Source organism: Chrysochloris asiatica, unplaced genomic scaffold (genome assembly GCF_000296735.1).
Source record: "Chrysochloris asiatica unplaced genomic scaffold, ChrAsi1.0 scaffold00239, whole genome shotgun sequence".
NCBI classification, from domain to species: Eukaryota; Metazoa; Chordata; class Mammalia; order Afrosoricida; family Chrysochloridae; genus Chrysochloris; species Chrysochloris asiatica.
Window position 1 is genome coordinate 2,513,274 of NW_006408757.1, and position 19,657 is coordinate 2,532,930.

Genomic DNA, 19,657 nt, shown 5'->3' on the forward strand with positions numbered 1-19,657 from the left:
ATTAAAATGTGGCCATTGTGTGTCTCCCCAGTCTCATCATCTAATTGGGATGCAGCTGTGGTGTAGCAGAAAGCGCTGTGAAACTGAACACCTGGATTACAGTATTTGTTCTATCACGGAACAGTTGTGTTACTTTGCTGCCTCAGTGATCCCTAAATTATGACATGGATTTTTGTGATGATTCCAAGTTTGTGATATTGTCTGGAAACCCAAAATATGTGATCTCTCCTGGTGTAATGCTATAGTAGAAGCAATAGACTGCTAACCGCAAGGTTGGCGGTTCAACCCTGCCAGCTGCTCCTCGGAAACCCTATGCAGGGTGTATGAGTCAGAACTGACTCAACGGCAGGCAGTTAAAAACAACATTCCAGTGAGTGTACAAAAACAAGGATAAAATACTTGAAATACAAAATTTGTGGCAAAAGGCCATCATACACCTGAATAAGTTATTTAAATTTCCTGATACTCAGTTTTCTCAGCTATAAAATACATAAAATGATGTCTACTTCACAGATTTGTTAGCTGGTTTACTGAGATGAGAATGTGAAGGAGTGTAGCCAGTGTCAGAAAATGGACAACATTGATTGATGTTTCCATAGTTTGAAATGCTCTCTCTACTTCCTCTATTACTCTCCTAAACTCCCCCAAATCAAACATGTATATTCTAATTCATCTTTCCAAACACAGTCCAAAAAGCACCACTCTCCAAAGCCTTTCCTAACAACTTCAGAAATATTCCCCTTTGATTAAGAGAATTAGGCTATTGGAATTAGAAGAGACCTCCCAGTTTACAACCAGGTCTGCCATTTAGTAGTGCCATGACATTGGACACACACTTATCCTTTCTGTATCAAATTTCCCATCTGTAAAATGAAATTATCATGGTCATAATGAGACCTCCACATAGAATACTAAGCACAGTTCCTGACAGTAAAATCTCCATAAATGTTGCATAGATGCAGTAATAGAAAGTTTCTCTTCAGTAAAGTGTTAATAAAAATACTTATCCTGCTTACTAGGGTCATGGCAAAATTCTGATGCAATAGTATTTTAAACTATGTTGTTGTTGTTAAGTGTCATCCAGTCATAGAAACCCCGTATAGGGTTTCCAAGGAGTCGCTGGTGAGTTTGAACTGCTGACCTTGTGGTTCAAATCGACCTTGCCGTCCAGTGTCACACTACAGCTCTACACCAGTACATAATGCTGGACAAATGTGAGGAATAGGTATAAAAATTCAGGTACAAAGGCAATTTCGAGGTACTTATGTTGGGCAAAATTTCTATTTCATTTTTATGAAATATACTTTCCCTCACCCACCTGCACTAGAGTAATAATAAACCCAAACCCACTGTCCTTGAGAGTGGATCCGACTCAGAGCGACCCTACAGGACAGAGTAGGACTGTCCCATAGGGTTTCCAAAGCTGTAAATATTTATGGAAGCACATCTTTCTCCAGTGGAGCCGCTGGTTGATTTCAATCGCCCACCTCCTGCTTGGGAGTCCAGCGTTTTCACACTGCATGACTAGGGTTCTCTAGGGTAATACTGTTTTTGTTGTTGTTAAGTGGCGTCGAGTCCGTACAACTCATAGCGACCCTGTACACGTTTCTGAGGAGCTGCTAGTGAGTTTGAATTGCCGACTTGCGGTTCAAATCGACCTTGCGCCACAGTTAATCAACAGAAACTAAAATTCGAAGACAGGTCTCCAGAAGCACAAAGAGCAGTATTAAGACAGAGCAGTATTAAGATCAGCATTCGGCAGACTGGACTTCATTCAGTAAGTCTCTGGAGTCCACCTCTAACGATCCAAGCCTCTAAGAGCTGCGCAAGCGTACAGTGAATTTGCTCTTCTCCCCCGGTTCCCCCGCCTCCAGTGGACTACCCTCTGCGTGTCTCCCCAACACGCAGGCGCGTTTCCTCAAATCCTGTTCTTACCCCCTTCCCTTGCCTTTCATTTTGTTCCCCTCCTCAGCAGGTTCAAACTCTTATTCTAGAGGGTGGCGGCGATCTCGAGGTCACGTGATGAGCATCCTGCTGCCCAACATGGCGGAGTTCGACACTATCTCAGAACTGGAGGAGGAGGAAGAAGCGGCAACGTCGTCGTCGTCGCCATCGTCGTCGTCGGTGTCTGGCCCCGACGACGACGAAGAGGAAGATGAGGAGGAGGAGGAAGAGGAGGAGGAAGCGCTACCTCCGCCTCGGGTAGTGAGCGAGGAGCATCTGCGAAGATATGCCCCAGACCCTGTTTTGGTTCGCGGCGCCGGCCACATCACTGTGTAAGCGAGAGAAGGCCATGGGGTTCAGAAAGACAGAGATTTGCGGACAGAGAAACTAGGTGATAGAGGGGCCTGTGTAGCGGGGGAGGTCAGGCTGAGGCGTACAGCTAGGTAAGGATACCTAGTCTGAATGGTGAAATCCAGGGGATAAGTGGAAAAGGTAGTGAGGAAAGTGTTAAATTGATGTGCCCACCAGAGCGGTAAGACTGGAAAGTTAGAAGTTTGCGAGCTTTGGATGAATCTCCTTCTTTTTTTAAAAAATGTATCCTGGCAAGTGAATGGTCTTTAAACTGCAGTATGCACAAGAGGGTTCTGTGATGTTAAAATTGCTGTCTAGTGGAACATGGTGACTGCTGTGACATGTGACAAGACATAAAAGAGAAGCATGGTGTATCTTGTGAATAATATAGTATATCCACCCATATTTACCCATCATTTCTGCCTAATACTAATGAGTACAATAATCCTTTGTGTTGATCACCCAACACTATGACATTTCTTAAACATGCTCCATTAGATGTTCAGTTTAAGAGGGGAGTCAGGTCTCTTGAATGTTAGTTCCAGCATTGCTTCTTAATGTCCCCGTGACCTTGGTCAGGTTACTTCTCATTTCTAAACCTAGATTGTTCCATCTGTACATGAGAGGTTTGGAGTAAATGGTCCCTAAGGACTTTCCATTTGTGAAATAATTCTAAGATACCTCAAGTGAATTTTATAGGCATAAGTATCAAATCATTTAATAGGGATGGAAAGTAGACCCCTTTGAGCTGAGGATGATTTCTTGAAAACTTATCCAGGATTTTGTTTATTTAAATTGAAATCTTGGATCGTATTTGATAGAATAAAAGGGAGAAGAACTTCGTAACATAATTGCAAAACAAAAATGTCTTGCTTCTTCATTTGTTATGTGCTTGAACTGTAAATACTTGGAAGTTTGAGGAGTATTGTGTCAAATTTATTTGCTCAGCCATGCTGTTTTGTACTGCATTTCAAAATACGCCTTTTTCCTCATCAAATCATGCTGCCTCTAATTTTGCATTCATATTATATTGAACTATATAATATATAGTTGTATAGCACCACTCCCCTCACTATGTTGGCTATTAATTTTAATGTGGAAGATTTGATTGTTATGTACTTTTGTTATCTTTGCATGAAATGTATTAACAAAAATTTAGGAATTATGAAAGGGTTTTGGGAGACATTTAGGCCGTCTTTTTGATTAGGCAATTTTAACAAAATTTTCCTTTGTTCAAGAATTTTGCGGATAGCATACAACATTTAGATAACAGATTTCTAAATTGTTTTGCTTCCATTCTTTTTGTTACTAGGGAGACTATTTGTTACTCAAACTAATTATGATTCTGGCACCATAAGTTACTGGCATTCAGAAAGCATTCATGTAGATTATTCCACATAGTTGAACAGAAAAAAGCTTCTTATTCCAGTTCATAATTTTATACTCCCAACATCTCTTAGTCCCCTAATTATTTTCTAAAATTCAGACAATGAAGAAGGAGCAAGGAAACAATTTAAGTTCCCTGAAACTTAATTGTGGTTCACACTTGTCACATAAACATTGTGAAGTACTTAACCAACCTAATCATTAAAAACAAAACACTGACACTTGCCATGCTCAAGCCCCTGTGATAGGTGTAAAATCTCTCCCAGCTTAAAAATATCAGGAATTAGTAGTGTGAAGTAGTGGTGCTAATTGTAATAGTTGGTATTGACTGAAGCCAGAACCTGCATAGTAGTGAATCACAGACCAATGCACAGAGTTTGATTGTGTTGTATACATCTGTCACCTGGAAAACACATTTTTAATGTACAATATCTGGAATTTGAAAACAAAATTAAAGGTTTAGGATAATGTTTTACTGTGTCTGGTCTTCCTATGGCAGTAAAGCCTTAGTTCTAGCCAGTAAAATAAAATTTGTAGAAAATATTTAATCTTACCCTGATATACTTAAAATATCAATTTCAGTTTAAGTTTTCTCTGGTGTGGAAGTATTAGAGTTGCCCTAAATTACTGGTATATATGCCTTATCACAGTGAAATATTTATTCTTACCCATACTTAAATTTTGCCATCTTCTGTATAGTCTTCTATCCTATAGAAGATTTTGTTTCTTTTAAAAGTTTAAAATTTAAGGGCCATCACCCCAAATACATTTATTTTAAACCCAACATTTCTACCACTCTGCATTGGTTTTGCTTTCCAGTTGCCCCATTTCTAATACCACCATTTTAATCTCCCAGGTTAATATTTAAAATTCTTGAGTCATTTTCACTCTTTCTTCTCCTTGAATTGTCCTATGCTAGTTTATCCCAGAATTATGTCATCTTGCCTTTTGAAATGTAGCTTATTTTTTCATCTTTTGTAGTCCTTCCTACACTAGTTTGAGTTTTCATCATCTCCTGCTTAAATTATTATCACTGCAGCCTCTCCCCAATCCAATACATCCTGCATGCTTGAGCCAAACTAATTTTCTTAAAACACGATTGAATCATATCATTTTCTATCTAAAAAGCCCACAGTGGATCTTAATTAGGTCTGAGTTCTTGTGTCTACTTCCTCCAGCCTGAGAGTTCAAGGAGTTTCCCCACTTGTTCAAAGCATACCACTCCATTTATGCCTTCCATGCTCTTCGTTTCCCACCTTCTCCCTAGTATTGATCACCTGGAAGCCCTTTTCTCCCTAATATTGCTTCTCAGATGGCTCCCTCTGTAACCATGTTCAGAATCTCTTTCATTCTTTAAAAACAAACAAACAACAAAAACAAACAAAAAGGCCTTCCTTGACCCATATCTAATCTTTCTTCTTTCCTTCTCCAAATTTCATAATCTATATTCACCATGTCTGCTTCCTTTTCACCCCTCTGGATTCTGCTACCACAACTACAGGGGGACTGAACTCATTAAGATCACCATTACTACAAGGTACAAACCTACCAACTGCTCTTAGAAATCCTATACAGGGTCAAAATGTGGAACTGATTTGACAGCACTTAACAATAATACCACCTTCTAGTTGCTAAATCAATTGACATCTTTGCATTCTACAAATTCAGTTGAATGCACCTCTACCTTTCCCATTACCCATTCTTGGTTTCTTTTTCCCCACTTACTTTCCACAGGTAAGCAAATATTAGCAATATGGTGTGTTGTTGTTCCTTGCTGGTGAGTGAGTTCCAACTCATTGCGACCCTGTTTCCGCGGAGTCACTTCTGATCTTGAACTGCCTACCTTGTGATTTAAACCGACCTTGCAGTCCAGCGCATCAACCCACAGCACCACATGAGTCCATTAACACTTTATGACCTAAATATTTCTTCTCTTCCTCCATACCATTGCTTTCTTTTCACCAGCTGAACTAGTTATCCTGCCTTTCTCCTTGTCACCCTCACATCCGTCTTCTAGCCTGCTGCTAGACTGAGACATTAAAAATGCAGATCTAACCAAACCACTTCTCTGATAAATATTATTCTGTAACTTTCTTGTCCACCTCCAGGATAGAGTCTGGTCCATAAGATGATGTTTGTTATGAACTTGACCATGTCTATATATCAGCCTAAACTGCTATTATGCTTATTGCTTGTATTTCTTTGCTTATAGTATACTGTTTCTCGTCTTGTTGTGTCTGCTCAAGCCAGGGCTTCTGTCTAGTGTGTTACTACCTCCCTACCTCTACCCAACTGTCTACATGTCATTACCCCCTGCACATTTTTCTCTTCTCCCACTAAACTGTATCCTGCAGTGGCAGAAACAATGTCTGGCTCCCGCTGAATCCTCAGAACCTAGCATAGTGCCTGACAGGATGTAGACAACTCATTAAACTGAGTTGTATGACTGTTGGTTTACTCTAGTCACACTATATCCATCATTCAAAAACTAAACTCACTGCCATCAAGTCAATTCTGACTCATAGTTTCCATGACTGTAAATCTTTACTGAAGCAGACAGTTTCATTTTTCTCCCATGAGCAGCTGATGGCTTTGAACTTCTCACCTTGCAGTTATCAGTCCAGTGCTTATCATGCTGTGCCACCTGGACTCCTTATGTCCACCATGATGTTGTTGTTGTTATGTGCTGTCGAGTCAGTTCCAACTCATAGCTATCTATATAGAGTTTCTGAGGAGCAGCTGGTGGGTTTGAACTTTGTGGTTAGCAGTTCAGTACTCTACATACAGCACCAGGACTCCATGTATACCGTTTGTTGCTGTTGTGAAGTGCCATTGAGTCAGTTCATATATACCATAATGCAAATTATATTGTTGCTGTTAAGTGTCGTTGAGTTGGTTCTGACACATTGTGACACTGTATAGGGTTCCCAAGGGGCAGCTGGTGAGCTTGAACCACTGACTTTGCGGTCCAAGCTGAATTTGTAGTCCAGCACAGTAACCCACAGTACCACACCAAGATTACAAGCCCTCAAAAAGTGCAAGTTATTCGAATCATACTGTGCAGAGTACTTGCTTCTGAGCATAGATGTATAGTGATATAATATTATCAGCAGTCCTTGTGATGGCCTTACCTCTGAAATCTTTATTAAGCTAGTCCCAATATTACAGAATACTCTTGTCTACTTCTATCATCTTAATATTTGTATTTCTAAATTATTTAACACAATATTAATATTTCAGCATGCAATTCTCCACAACAATTTCTTAAATGAATAATATAATCACACTAATTATACACCTTACAGAATTCAAATTGTAATTCTGTTTCTGAGAAAATGATCATGTATTTGTTTTAAGGTCTTTTTCACATTGAAAAAGAAATGTGAAAAAAAAATTAACTACCATGAATTTTAGGTTACAGAGACAGAAATAATGAAATGTTTCTTGGAAATATAAAGTGTTTCAGAAATACTTATATGTACGAATGATATAACTTAGTATCTACCACTTTTCATGGTTTTTTTTTTTTTTTTTGAGAGGGGAGGGATAAATATTTAGACCCAGTATATAGAAATATAAGGAAAATTGTATTTCATGGGATTTTGTTTCTTGTTTATGCAAATGATCAAACTTTTTGTATTATTTAAAATATGTAGGTATTTATTTGTCCATGATAGTAGTCTGTGTAGCAGTTATCATATATGGTAAGTTACCAATGTTTGTTGTTGTTGTTGTTGTTAAGTACCATCGAGTCAGTTCCGACCCATAGTGACCCTGTATAGGGTTTCAGAGGAGCAACTGGTAAGCTTGAACCACAAACCTTGTAGTTCAAATGGCTTTGCAGTCTGGCACATTAACCCACAGCGCCACACCAAGACTCCAGCTACCAATGATTAGGGACTTATACAATTAGCACATTACAGTTAACATAGAAAAGCTGAAGTCATAAGATATAGAATTGAAAGAGAAGGCCAAATTTGCTAAACCATGTATTTCTGTAAAAATTTAGAGAGCATTTCAAATGATAATATTTCACAAATCAGGGAGAAGAATACTTTTTCTCTGAACAGTTGGCTGAAAAATTACCATACTGCATTCTTAAGTTGTATTTATATAAGGTGGATATTTTTAAAGATTTTTAGGCTTTAAGAATGATGAAGCTATAGTAAGGTGTCATTGTATAGTGTTGTTGTTGTTGTTGTTAAGTGCCGTCGAGTCGGTTCTGACCGATAGCGACCCTGAGCAGGGTTTCCGAGGCTGTAAATCTTTATGGGAGCAGAAAACCTCATCTTTCTCCCGCGGAGCAGCTGGTAGTTTCGAACTGCTGACCTTGTGGTTCGCAGCCCGATTCGTAACCACTACACTACCAGAGCTCCTTGTATATAGTGTGGTGTAAGATATGATTATTTCCATGTAAAGACTAAAGAAATTTAACTGGAACAACAACAACAAAATTTTTTTGAATTGCATGCCCTAGACTTGCCTTTTCCTTAATATAATAAACATAATTCAGTATGCTGCATCAAAATCAGTGTTAGTTTTATAATGAAATAACTTTCCTTATTGGCAGAATTTTGCTACACTTTCATCTGTTAGTATAGTCATAGGAAATCTGAGTACATGCACTTTAATTTGTGTGAAGTTTTGAAAGGTTGATGTGTATGTAGCCATTCTCAAAAGATGAAACACTGAGGGTTTCGGGAGGGAAAGAAAACAAAGAAGATCCAGCCTTCTTTTCCTCAAATTCCCTGTACTCCAAAGAAATGTTCTTTATAACTTGGGCACTGATGACATTTGATGAATAAAATGCTCATATAATCCATGAGAACCACCAGCTTGGTTTTCTGCAAACACATATTAGATTCTATATTTAATGAAGCTGATAAATGACAGTATGAACAGTTTCTAAGTTTGTCTAATGCTGAAGAGCTCTGTATGTTGAGTAACATCTTCTCAGTGATCAATCATGAATAGATGAGCTTTTATAATCTCTGTGGACTTACAGTTCATAACTTACTGTTTTGTTTTTGTTTTTGTTTTATGAAACAGAGCCGTGGTGTTTATTCAGCAGTAGCCATTTCAACATATTCCTAGTATGAGGGTAAGTCAAAAAGTATTGCCAGTAGGGTTCCAGTTCATACCTGCACGGGTTTATTCCAAACAAAATGTGTTTAAACATGTCTCTGCAATCAGTTGATGGCTGCAGACAAGTTCTCTCAGTAATACACTTGTATTAGTCTCATCAGGGTGCCTTTAAAAAAATGTCCAATCAAAACAGCTCCTCAGAAGGTTATGGTGATTGCTTTTTGAGATTCCAAACAGGTAATCTTGCTAGATTTTCTCAAAGAACACAGGACAATCACAAGGGTTTATTAAGTTTTAAGACGATAAGACGATTGAAAACTGCATTGATGGAAAAAAGACCTAGAAAGTTGCGCCAAGAAGGAATTTTTTCCTTCCATCATGGTCATGTACCTGCTCATTCTTTGAGGGAAGCAAGGGCTGTCTTCTGAGAAATCCATTGGGAAACATTATTCCATCGACCCTATAGCTCTGATCTTGCCTCTTCAGACTTCTTTTTGTTCCTCAAACTCAAAGAACGTTTCAAAAGCACACAGTTTGAGTCACTTGAGGATACCACAACAGTCATTTTTATGTGGTGTAAACCAAAGAACGTAGAATCCTTCAGGGAAAAGTCAGAGAAATGGTAATGTTGCCTTCAGAAGTGTATAGACCTAGATGGAGGATATATTGAGAATCGTTTCACATTTTGATATTTGTGTTTAATAAAGGTTTCTATGATTTTGTAGCAATACTTTTTGACTTACCTTCATAGCTATTAAGTGAAATGTTTTATGTTAGGTTTTTTTGAGTTTAGCTTTTTTGTTTAAAATGTGTTGAGATGCTAAAGAAGGAAGTTAAGGGAAGAAACCCAACTGAATTGCTACTGCTTACTAACCAAAATAATGATATAGGATTGGGCCTTGTTTGCCTTTCTTCATGCTTTTTAAGTGACTATTGTAGGGTCATAGAGGAGTATATTAAGAAACAAGATGTTTTTCTTACAATTTCTAATGCAAGCTTTATATTAGAAAAGGAACCCTATATGTTTATATTAGAGAAGAAAATTAATAACCTGAATATAGCAAGTATTTCTTCAGAACTTGAACACTAGGGTAAGAACTGTGAAGAATATATAGAAACTAAATCATCATTAATTTTTACTTTAAAATATTGGTATGGATGAACAGCCAGGAATAAAATGCACTCTATTATTAACTGTTGAATTATATAGTACATATTATAAGTGATTGTGTGTTTAGAGAAAGAAGCAATTCTTGAGGCTGAGGCATTCCAGGCATAACAGAGGGGGTTAGAATTTGAATTGTATCTTGAAGGCTACATAGGATTTAAACTTAAAGGAGGCAACAGGAACTACATGAGCAAAGACAAGAATGAACATAACAGTGAAAATGGAGAAAAAGGAATCATTATGAGAATGAATTCAGGGAAGAAATATTAGGACTTAAGAACCATCTGGTTATAGTTGTTGTTAGTAAGTGCCATTGAGTTTGTTCTGACCCAAAGCTTCCCTATATAGGGTTTCAAAGGAGCAGCTGGTGAGTTTGAACCTCTGATCTTGTGCTTCAAACCAACCTTGCAGCCCAGTGTTTTATCCCACAGTGCCACACCAGGACTCCATCTGGTTATAGGGTGGGTACAAAAATAGGAGAGGAAAGGTGTAGAAATACTACTAAGATCTAGGTTAAATTAAGGATTAATGATGCTAATGACAGAATTTCAAATGGGGAACCGGTTTCTAGAAAATGATAACATTTAAATTTAGACATGTTTCACTTAGGTAGTATTCTTTTATGGCAAACTATGCAAGTGGAAATTCTCAGTGTGCAGTTATAGGTAAAGGACTTTAGAGAACATAGAACTAGAGGTCACCTGACTAGAAATGAGTGCCAATGCTATAAATGTCCATGGACTGTCTAAGTTCCCTTTGGAAAAGAAGCAGATAGCTAAAAGCTAAATTTTGTATAAAGTCAAAATTGTTCAGGAGAGGAAATGGAAGAATGGGAGAGTATTAGAAAGGGATTGATTGACAGTGTCACAAACTGCGAGCAAAGCTGGGGAGAAAAATTCTGAAAAGAAGACATGGAATTTGGCAATGAATAATGAATAAGATAAACTGAACTTTATGAGATTATGTTCTGTTAACTGTCAGAATAAAAAATCAAGTGGTTAAGAAAGGAAGGGCTATTAGCAAAACAGAAACTACAAAAATTCATTTGTTTGGAGATAAGAGAACAATAGCAAAATTAGGAATTTTTTCATTGTAGTAAAATGTATACAACATAAAATGAGCTATTTTGACCATTTTTAAGTTTACAATCCAGTGGCATTAATTACATGCACAATGCTGCACAACCACTATTGGTTTCCAAAACTCTTTCAGTGCCTCAAAAAGAAACCCTACGAGTGTAAATTGCTACAATTTGATGAACTTGACATATACTTATGGATGTAGTAGCTCAAAATACCAACTGAGAGGGAAGGAGTCTTCACATCAAGTATTAACCCTGTCTCTTCTGTATACAGGATAGATAGGGACAGACAACTTAGACATTTGTTGTTGTTGTTATGTGCCGTGGAGTCGGTTCTGACTCATAGCGACCCTGTACAGGGTTTCTGAGGCTGTAAATCTTTACGGGAGCGGAAAGCCTCATCTTTCTCACTCGGAACAGCTGGTAGTTTCGAACTGCTGACCTTGCGGTTCCCAGCCCGATTCATAACCACTACTTAGACATTGGCTACCTAAAATGAGGGGGTGATAAAGGCATGAAGTGAGAGGCTTACAAGTTTTCAAGAGGGAATTTAGTTTCAGAATGTGCAGGGGAAGGTGGAGTCCCCACTGAATAGTTTTCATCTTGTTTAGATGGGTCTGGTGAAAGGAGATGGGAATAAGATTCTTATGATTCATTAGTGAGTAATTGTTGTCATGATTAATTGCAACTGTCACAACTGTAAAGGTACAAGTTTTGTAGCAAGAACAGGGGAGTATTTAATCTTACAGTCCAGAAACAGAGGACCCTAGGACCATCAAGGGAGAAGAGCACAAGTGGAATGGGACCCTATCCAGAGAAGCAGTGACACCAGAGATGAAGACATGGAGAGAGGGAGCAGCAGAGAACTCTAGACATTTGGAAAGAGAGGAACTGAATCCTGGTGGCCAGGAGGCCGACTTGCAGAATGTTCCCTTTTCTTGTTTAAATTATTGTATATTCCTGAGTGTTTTCTGTACACCTCCCCAAAAAATAAACAAACAAAACAGAGGGAATGGTGATGCACGGAGGAAACTGTAATCACTGCAATGAAACGTTGGTGTAAAGTCAATGTTCTCCCATGTAAACTATCACGCAGGTCATAAATATATAAAAAAACAAAAACAAAACAAAATGTAAAGACTTGGCATTGGCTTTCTAAAAAGAAAGAAAGAAACCCTATACTCATTAAGCAATAACTCCCATTCCTTTCACTTCCCAGCCCATGTTGTTGTTGCCATCAAGTAGGTTCCAACCCATAGCAACCCTGTATAGGGTTTTTGAGGAGCAGCTGGTGAGCTTGAACCTGCGATCCCAGCCCATAGTAACCACTAATTTCTATCTCTAAGCATTTGTCTACTCTAGATATTATTAACTACTCTAGATATCTCATCTATATTGGATCATACAATGTTTGGCTCTTTGTATCTGACTTGTTTGACTTAGAGTAATGTTTTCAAGATTCATCCATGCCATAAGGTGTATTGTTGTTGTTATTAAGTGCCTTTGAGTCAATTCTGACTCTTAGTGACCTTGTATAGGGTTTCCAAGGAGTGGTTGGTGTGTTTGAACAACCAATCTTGTGGTTAGTAGTATTAGAAATTTATTTTTATGGTGAAATAATATTCCATTGTATGTATTCACCACATTTTATTTATCCATTCATCTATTGACTTGTTTCCACCATTTGGTTATTGTGAATAATGCTGCAGTGAACATTGGTGTACTTTCAAGTCTATCCGGGAGTGGAATTCTGGGTCATAATGGCAATTCTTTTTCACTTGTACAGGAACAACCAAACCATTTTCCACAATGGCTGTATTATTTTACATTTCCACCAGGAATGGATGAAAGTTCTAATTTCTTCACATTCATGCCCACACTAGTTATTTTCATTAAAAAACATTGTAATTCTTGTGATTGTGAAATGGTATCTCATTGTGGCTATGATTTATGTAGTGCCATAGGATAAGCACTTGATTTTCAAGGTCAGTTGTAACTGTAAGATTGGTGGTTCAAACTCACTAGCCACTCCTTGGAAACCCTATATAGGATCACTATGAGTCAGAACTCACTCAACGGCACTTAACAATGACTAATGATATTGAGTATCTTTTTTCTGTATATAATGACCATTTGTATATCTTCTTCAGATAAATATCTATTGAAGTCCTTTGCCCATTTGTTGATTGGGTTGTTGAGTTCTAGGAGTTCTTTATATATTCGACCTCATGATTTGCAGTCCTTCAGACTGCCAACTTGGATGTGCTTATCTTATAGTGCCACCAGAGTGCCTTTATGCATATATAGTGGTATCTTTATATTTGCTTATTTCCTATAAGTTCATACAGTATTTGTCCTTTTTCAACTGACTTATTTCACTCAACAAGATGTTTTCAAGGTCAATCCATGTTGTAACATGCATCGAGACTTGATTTCTCTGTATACTGAATTTTGTTTATCCATTTGTCTGTTGGTAGAAATTTTGGCTGTTTCCACCTTTTGACTATTGTGGAAAATGCCATGAAGAACGTTGGTGTACTTCTGGGTATATACCTGTGGTTGGAATTACTTGGTCTCATGGTAGTTCTATGTTCAACTTTTTGAGAAACAACCAAACAGATTTCCACAGTGGCTGTACCATTTTACATTCCCATTAATGATATATGAGGGTTCCTATCATACTGTTTTGATTATTGAAGCTTTGTAGTATGCTTTGAAAGGAGGAAGTGTGAGTCTTCCTAGTTCTTCTTTTTCAAGACTGTTTTGACCATTCAGGGCCTCGTGTGATTTCATCTAAATTTAAGGGTTGTGTTTTCCATTTCTAAGACAAAAAAAGACTGTTGGAATATTGACAGAAATTGCATTGAATCTGTAAATCAGTTGGATAGTATTGACATCTTAATAATATTCAGCCTTTGTCATGATAATAATCAGCATAGGTAAAAGTTCTCATTTTTCACTTCTTTACCACTTCTGTTTCAATACAAGTTGCACATATAGCAATTCTTCCTCTGACCCTAACCACCTAGAGCTAACTTAGCCCTCACAAGTTAAAGGACATACTTCAGATTGCACCTTCCCTTCTGATCTGTTAATCCCATTAGGTTTGATAATTTACATAGAACTCGGAAAATGCTATACTTTAGGATTACCAAGTGTGGTCTTTTTTTTGTATATTAAATTTTTATTGTGAATTGAGTGATAGTTTACATGGGAGAACATCAGTTTTACGCTCATTTCATTTCAATTATTACAATCCCCTCCATGCACCATTATTCAACATTATTTGCCTCTATTCCCTCTGTTGTGGTTTTTTTTGGGGGGGTAGGGAGGGAGTATACACAAAAATACTCAGGAATATATAATCATTTAAACAACCAAAGGTCACATTGCATCAAAGCCTGCCTCCTGGCCACCAACACACAGCCTTTCTCTTTCCATGAGTCTAGAGTCCTCAGATGCTCTATCTCTCCATGTCATCATCTCTGCCTCCATCTCTGGTGTGCTGCTTCTCTGGATAGGGTCCCACATTCCACTTGTGCTCTTCTCCCTTGAATCAGGCTGTGAACCACAAGGTCAGCAGTTTGAAACTACCAGCTGTTCCTCGGGAGAAAGATGAGGCTTTCTGTTCCTGTAAAGATTTACAGTCTCGGAAACCCTGTACAGGGTTGCTATGAGTAGGAACCAACTCCGTGGCACATAACCAACCAACCAACCCTTGATGGTCCTAGAGTCCTCTGTTCCTGGACTGTAAGATTAACTACTCCCTGCTTTTTGTTACAAAACTTCTACCTTTACAATTGTGACAATCACAATTACTCATTATGACAATTACTGTTGAATCATAATAATCTTATCCCCATCTCCTTTCACCAGACCAGTTTAGAAAAGATGAAAATTAATCAGTGGAGATTCTGTCTTCCTCCACACTCTCTGAAACTAAACTCCCTCTTGAAAACTTATAAGCCAGTCACTTTGTGCTTTTATAGCCCCCACCCCCCTTTTAGGTAGCCAATGTCTAAGTTGTCCATCCATATCAACCCTGTATACAGAGGAGATAAGATTGATATTTGATGTGAAGACTCCTTCCCTCTCGGTTGGTATTTTAAGGTACTACATTCGTAAGTATAGGTCAAGTTCATCAAATTGTAGCAATTTACACTTGTTTCTTTCAAAAACAAATTTTTTTTATAAATCTTCCTCCAGTTGAGTTCTGATCAAAAAGCCATTGAAGGTAGGTCGAATGGACACTGTCTACAAGTATGGGTGTTCTTGTACATCTCTCCTCACTTCATATCAGCTGGAACCTTCAGTCTCAGGTCTAGCCCTCCATGGCTAAGTCCAATTCCAATGGCTCAGGAGTACCCAGGTCTCACCATACTTCAGGCCAGCCCCTTCCTCTTCTCTCTTTCATCTCCAGGTCTACAGGAGTCTATGGAATGTGGTCGAACTCAGCCCATATCTTCATTGCTGCCTTCCCCCTTTTCCACTCACCAGTAGACCAACATGTTTGCCAGCAAGCTTACATGCCTGCTCCTGTGTTTCCTTTCAGTTTCAGCCTTGGAGGGGGCTTTGTCATGAAAGGACTTGATTGATTGCCTTGATGGCTCCCTGGCAAACAACTTGTTTGTTCTTATAGTAGCCAATCAGACTGCCATTTTTGTTTTGGATTTTTCCTGTTGGTCTTTCTTTCAAGAAGGATCTTCTGTTCCTCCTGCTGCTCCAGACTGGTCTGCTTGTCCTTTCAAGTGGGAAAGTGAGAATGTCTCACCTCAGAATATTCTGGATAGGGTTTAGGATTCCACCTAAGGCCCTATACACTACAAAGGCTCCACAAGAAGCCTATTTCACTGGGAAAGTTCTAGGCTGAAGATGGGCGTACAAGCTTTCTCGATTACAGTGTTGTTTTAAAGTATACAAATCAGGATTAGCACAAAGAAGACGTGAAGTGTGGGAGAGTTCTCAGTGTCCCAAAAAAGGGAAGTGCTACCCTCCTACTTATATTAATACCTTTTTTTCCCCTTTTCAAATCATTTCATGTCAACAACCTGTCACAAATACTGATTGACATTTTGTTGTTTTTTTAAACCCTCAAATTCCTAGCTACAAAAACATCTGTGTCTCCCACCCTGATATGCCACAGGCCACCTATAGTTACAAAGTCCAGGGGGCTGCCAGTGTCTATTTGGAGCCAATTAACAAAAGGGAAATGAGTCCTGATGAGGCACTGATGGACGAAATATAGTTCATGGTGGGGTTGAAGTTCTTTAGTATAAAGAAGGAAGCAACAATGACCAAGAACAGGTACAGGGTGTTGTTATAAAAGGTAGAAAATGTTGTAGCTTCATAATCAGCAACTTCATTCTTCCACAAGTTTCTTTCATGTTTCTCTTTCTGCAACATCTTTCTATTGTCAGCTTCAGAAAGTTTCTGAGTTACTTCTTTGAAAACGGCATCCTCCCTCTTCTGTGCTACTTTGTGCTTGAGAACAAATTTTACATTCTTGTGTACAAAGGCTACCAAGTAAGTGCTTACTAGGGTCATCCCACTATATAGAACTGCAGACTGAATAAGATCTATATGCCATATGTGCCATTATAGCCAGATGGGGGTGGCAGACATGATGAAGGTGTTCCCGAAGAAAAGCACAGAGGACTTGGCCAAAAGGTTGAGGCTGAAATCCTGCAGGAGTAAATCTCAGATTGCTGCTTAGAGCTGCCCTTGGAAGCCCATGGCAGAGTGGGAGCCAAGAACCAGGAGTTGTATTAATATCTTTCAGTAACCAGAAAGCCCATGGAGTTTTCATACCCAGAGCCTTTTCTATGGTCTCATTATATAGTCATGATTGAATGAGCCAGCCCACCTCTCCTGAAGTCAGCTGATACCATGAAGTAGTCTTTTTTGGCCTGGGCAGCCCTGACCTGAGTTACCTCATTAGTTAAACTTTCAAATATGGTCTGGAGGACTATAGATAAAGACACTTTAATTTTGGAAATTCTAAGAGTTTAGAGTTACCTTCCAAGAATCCTGAGATGGTGCTGTAGGATAAGCACTGGACTGCTGACCACAAGGTTGGTGGTTCAAACCTGCCAGCTGCACCTCGGGTTGCTGTGAGTCCAAACCATATCAACAGCACTTAACAACAACAACCCAGGAAATAAGGATGAAGACCAAATTACTGTAAGTAAAGTTAAAATAATCCCCATAGCCTTCATATCTATGAACATGCAATGTATTTTTATTTATTTGAAAAAAATAAATAAACCAGTTGCTATTGAGTTGATTGTGACTCATACTGACCTGTGTGTTAAAATAGAACTGTGATACAGAGTTTTCAATGGTTTTGACCTTACAGAAATTAGACCAGCAGACCTTTCTTTTGAGGTGCCTCTGGGTAGACTTGAACAGCCAGCCTTTTGATTAGTAGCTGAGCACTTAAACGTTTGCATCATCCAAGGAATGCTTTATTTATTGTTGTTGAGAGTTCTAACTCATGTATAGGGTTTCTGAGGAGCAGTTGGTGGGTTTGAATTTCTGACATTGCAGTTAGCAGTTTAGTATCTAGTTGTTAAGCCTGTCAAGTCGGTTTCAACTCATAGTGACCCTGTATAGGGTTTCTGCTGAGCAGCTGGTGAGTTTGAACCACCTTCCCTGCAGTTCAAACCAACCTTGCTTTATTACTGTTGTTGTTAAGTGCTGTAGAGTTGGTTTCAACTCATAATGACCCTGTATAGGGTTTCTGAGGAACAGCTGGTGGATTTGAACTACCGACCTTGTGGTTCACAGTCCAGTGCTGATCCTACGGAGCCACACCGAGAACTCCTTTAATTTATTTTACCAGTGTTTTATAGTTTTCAGTATACAAGTTAACCTCCTTGGTTAAATTTATACCTAGGTATTTTATTCTTTGAATATTATTGTAAATGAAATTGTTTTCTTATTTACCTTTCAGTTTGTTAATTGCTGGTATATAGAAAAACAATTTGATTTTTATATGTTGATTTTGTACCCTGCAACTTTCTTGAATTCATTTATTAGTTCTAGTGGCTTTCTTTTAGACTTTTTGGGATTTTCTATATATAGAATAATCTGTGAGTAGAACTAGTTTTACTTCTTTTCTAGTTTGATGCTTTTCATTTGAGACTTTCTGTTTCTTCTTGACAGTCTGTATAGTTTATGTATCCCTAGGAATTTCTCCATTCCTTTTAAGTAATCAAATTTGTTAGCATATAATTGCTCATAATATTCTTTTATGATCTTTTTTATTTCTATAGGATGTGTAAAGTAAGATCTGAAACTTTCATTTCAGATTTTAGCTCTTGCATCTTCACTCTCTTTTTGTCACTCAGCTCAAATTTTGTCAGTTTCAATTAATTTTCTTTTTCAATTAATCAACTTTTGGTTTAATTGATTATTGTTTTTCTTTTTTGTGCTTCATTTATCTTCATTCTAATGTTAGAATTTTTAAAATAATGAAAATATTCAGTGCATTTTTAGAGATACATCTGTGTGTACCCTCCATATATTTGATATCTGGTAAAAGAATGGCAGTTGGATAAAGTTATAATGGTAGCAATATTGAAAACAAGGTTATTGTTGTTGTTAAGAGCCATCAAGTTGGTTCTGGCTTCACTAGTGACCATATGTAGGGTTTCCAAGGAGTGGCTGGTGGGCTTGAACCAATGACCATGTATCTGAAACCGACCTTGTAGTCCAGTGCATGTTCCTGCAGTGCCTTACATCTAAAGGGCATTTAGACAAGATATATGAATAGAGGTCTCTAAAATGTATCATGTCTACTTTCTGAAAATGAAACTTCCATCTGTTTTGATTTTTTATGTTACACAAACAATAAACATATACTATTTGGAATAATGAATTAATTGCTTCTTTTTTTTTTTTTTTACTAGTGATATATTTACTTAACTCGCTAAATAATTGCTTAAATGAACTCTTTTTCTACTAAATGTGATGTTATTGATTGCTGAGTTAGCACATAATTTCAAATATGTGTTTAATACTAGAGTATCAATTTCTCAAACATTGGATGAAAGTTGGCATAAAAAGATTCATGTATCTTATTTTAAGTTTGGCTATACTCCTGTGTCTATGCATAGATTTAAAAGGATTGGGTATTTGCATATTATGTTCTCATTACTTGTACTTATATCTGAACAACAGAAGTAATAAAATGTTTTTTAATAGAGTTAAGGCCTTTTTATAATTTTTGAATCATTTTCTCAACTACTTTAAAACATAGACTTTGTCTTACAATACATTTTAAACATACATGGTATAGTATCTTTATGCTACTAGGTGTTAAGTATAAAGTTTTCATACATAAGACTAGTTTGTGTCCTTGAAAGGGAGCTATAAGCATAAAAAAAGCAAGGAGTATATGCTAGTTTCAAAGAGATTTAATAGGACATTAGATTCTGTACTAAAGACCTCACATCCACATTTCTTTAAAGTGACCCTAAGACCTATGCAAATTCAAATTGAAGCTGAAGAAAATGAAAACAAGTCTACGAGAGCCAAAATATGACCTTGAATTTATCCCTCCTGAATTTAGAGATCATCTGAAGAACAGATTTGATGAATTAAACACTAAAGACCAAAGACCAGAAGAGCTGTGGGATGAC

General features: G+C 37.8%; 1 protein-coding gene and 1 pseudogene across 2 annotated transcripts in view; one reads left to right on the forward strand and one right to left on the reverse strand.

The window, feature by feature from the left end:
- Positions 1-2,022: 2,022 nt before the first annotated feature.
- LOC102824170 (cysteine-rich hydrophobic domain 1 protein-like) overlaps positions 2,023-19,657 on the forward strand; it is a 199,250-nt gene continuing 181,615 nt past the window's right edge. The window contains exons 1-2 of one of the 2 annotated variants that reach the window (XM_006873412.1): positions 2,044-2,096; positions 2,211-2,276. In XM_006873412.1, the coding sequence (XP_006873474.1) occupies positions 2,044-2,096; positions 2,211-2,276 (119 nt within the window). Of the gene's footprint in view, positions 2,277-19,657 lie in introns of both variants that reach the window. The other variant, XM_006873411.1, reaches the window with a different exon arrangement.
- LOC102830158 lies at positions 16,197-16,741 on the reverse strand (annotated as a pseudogene).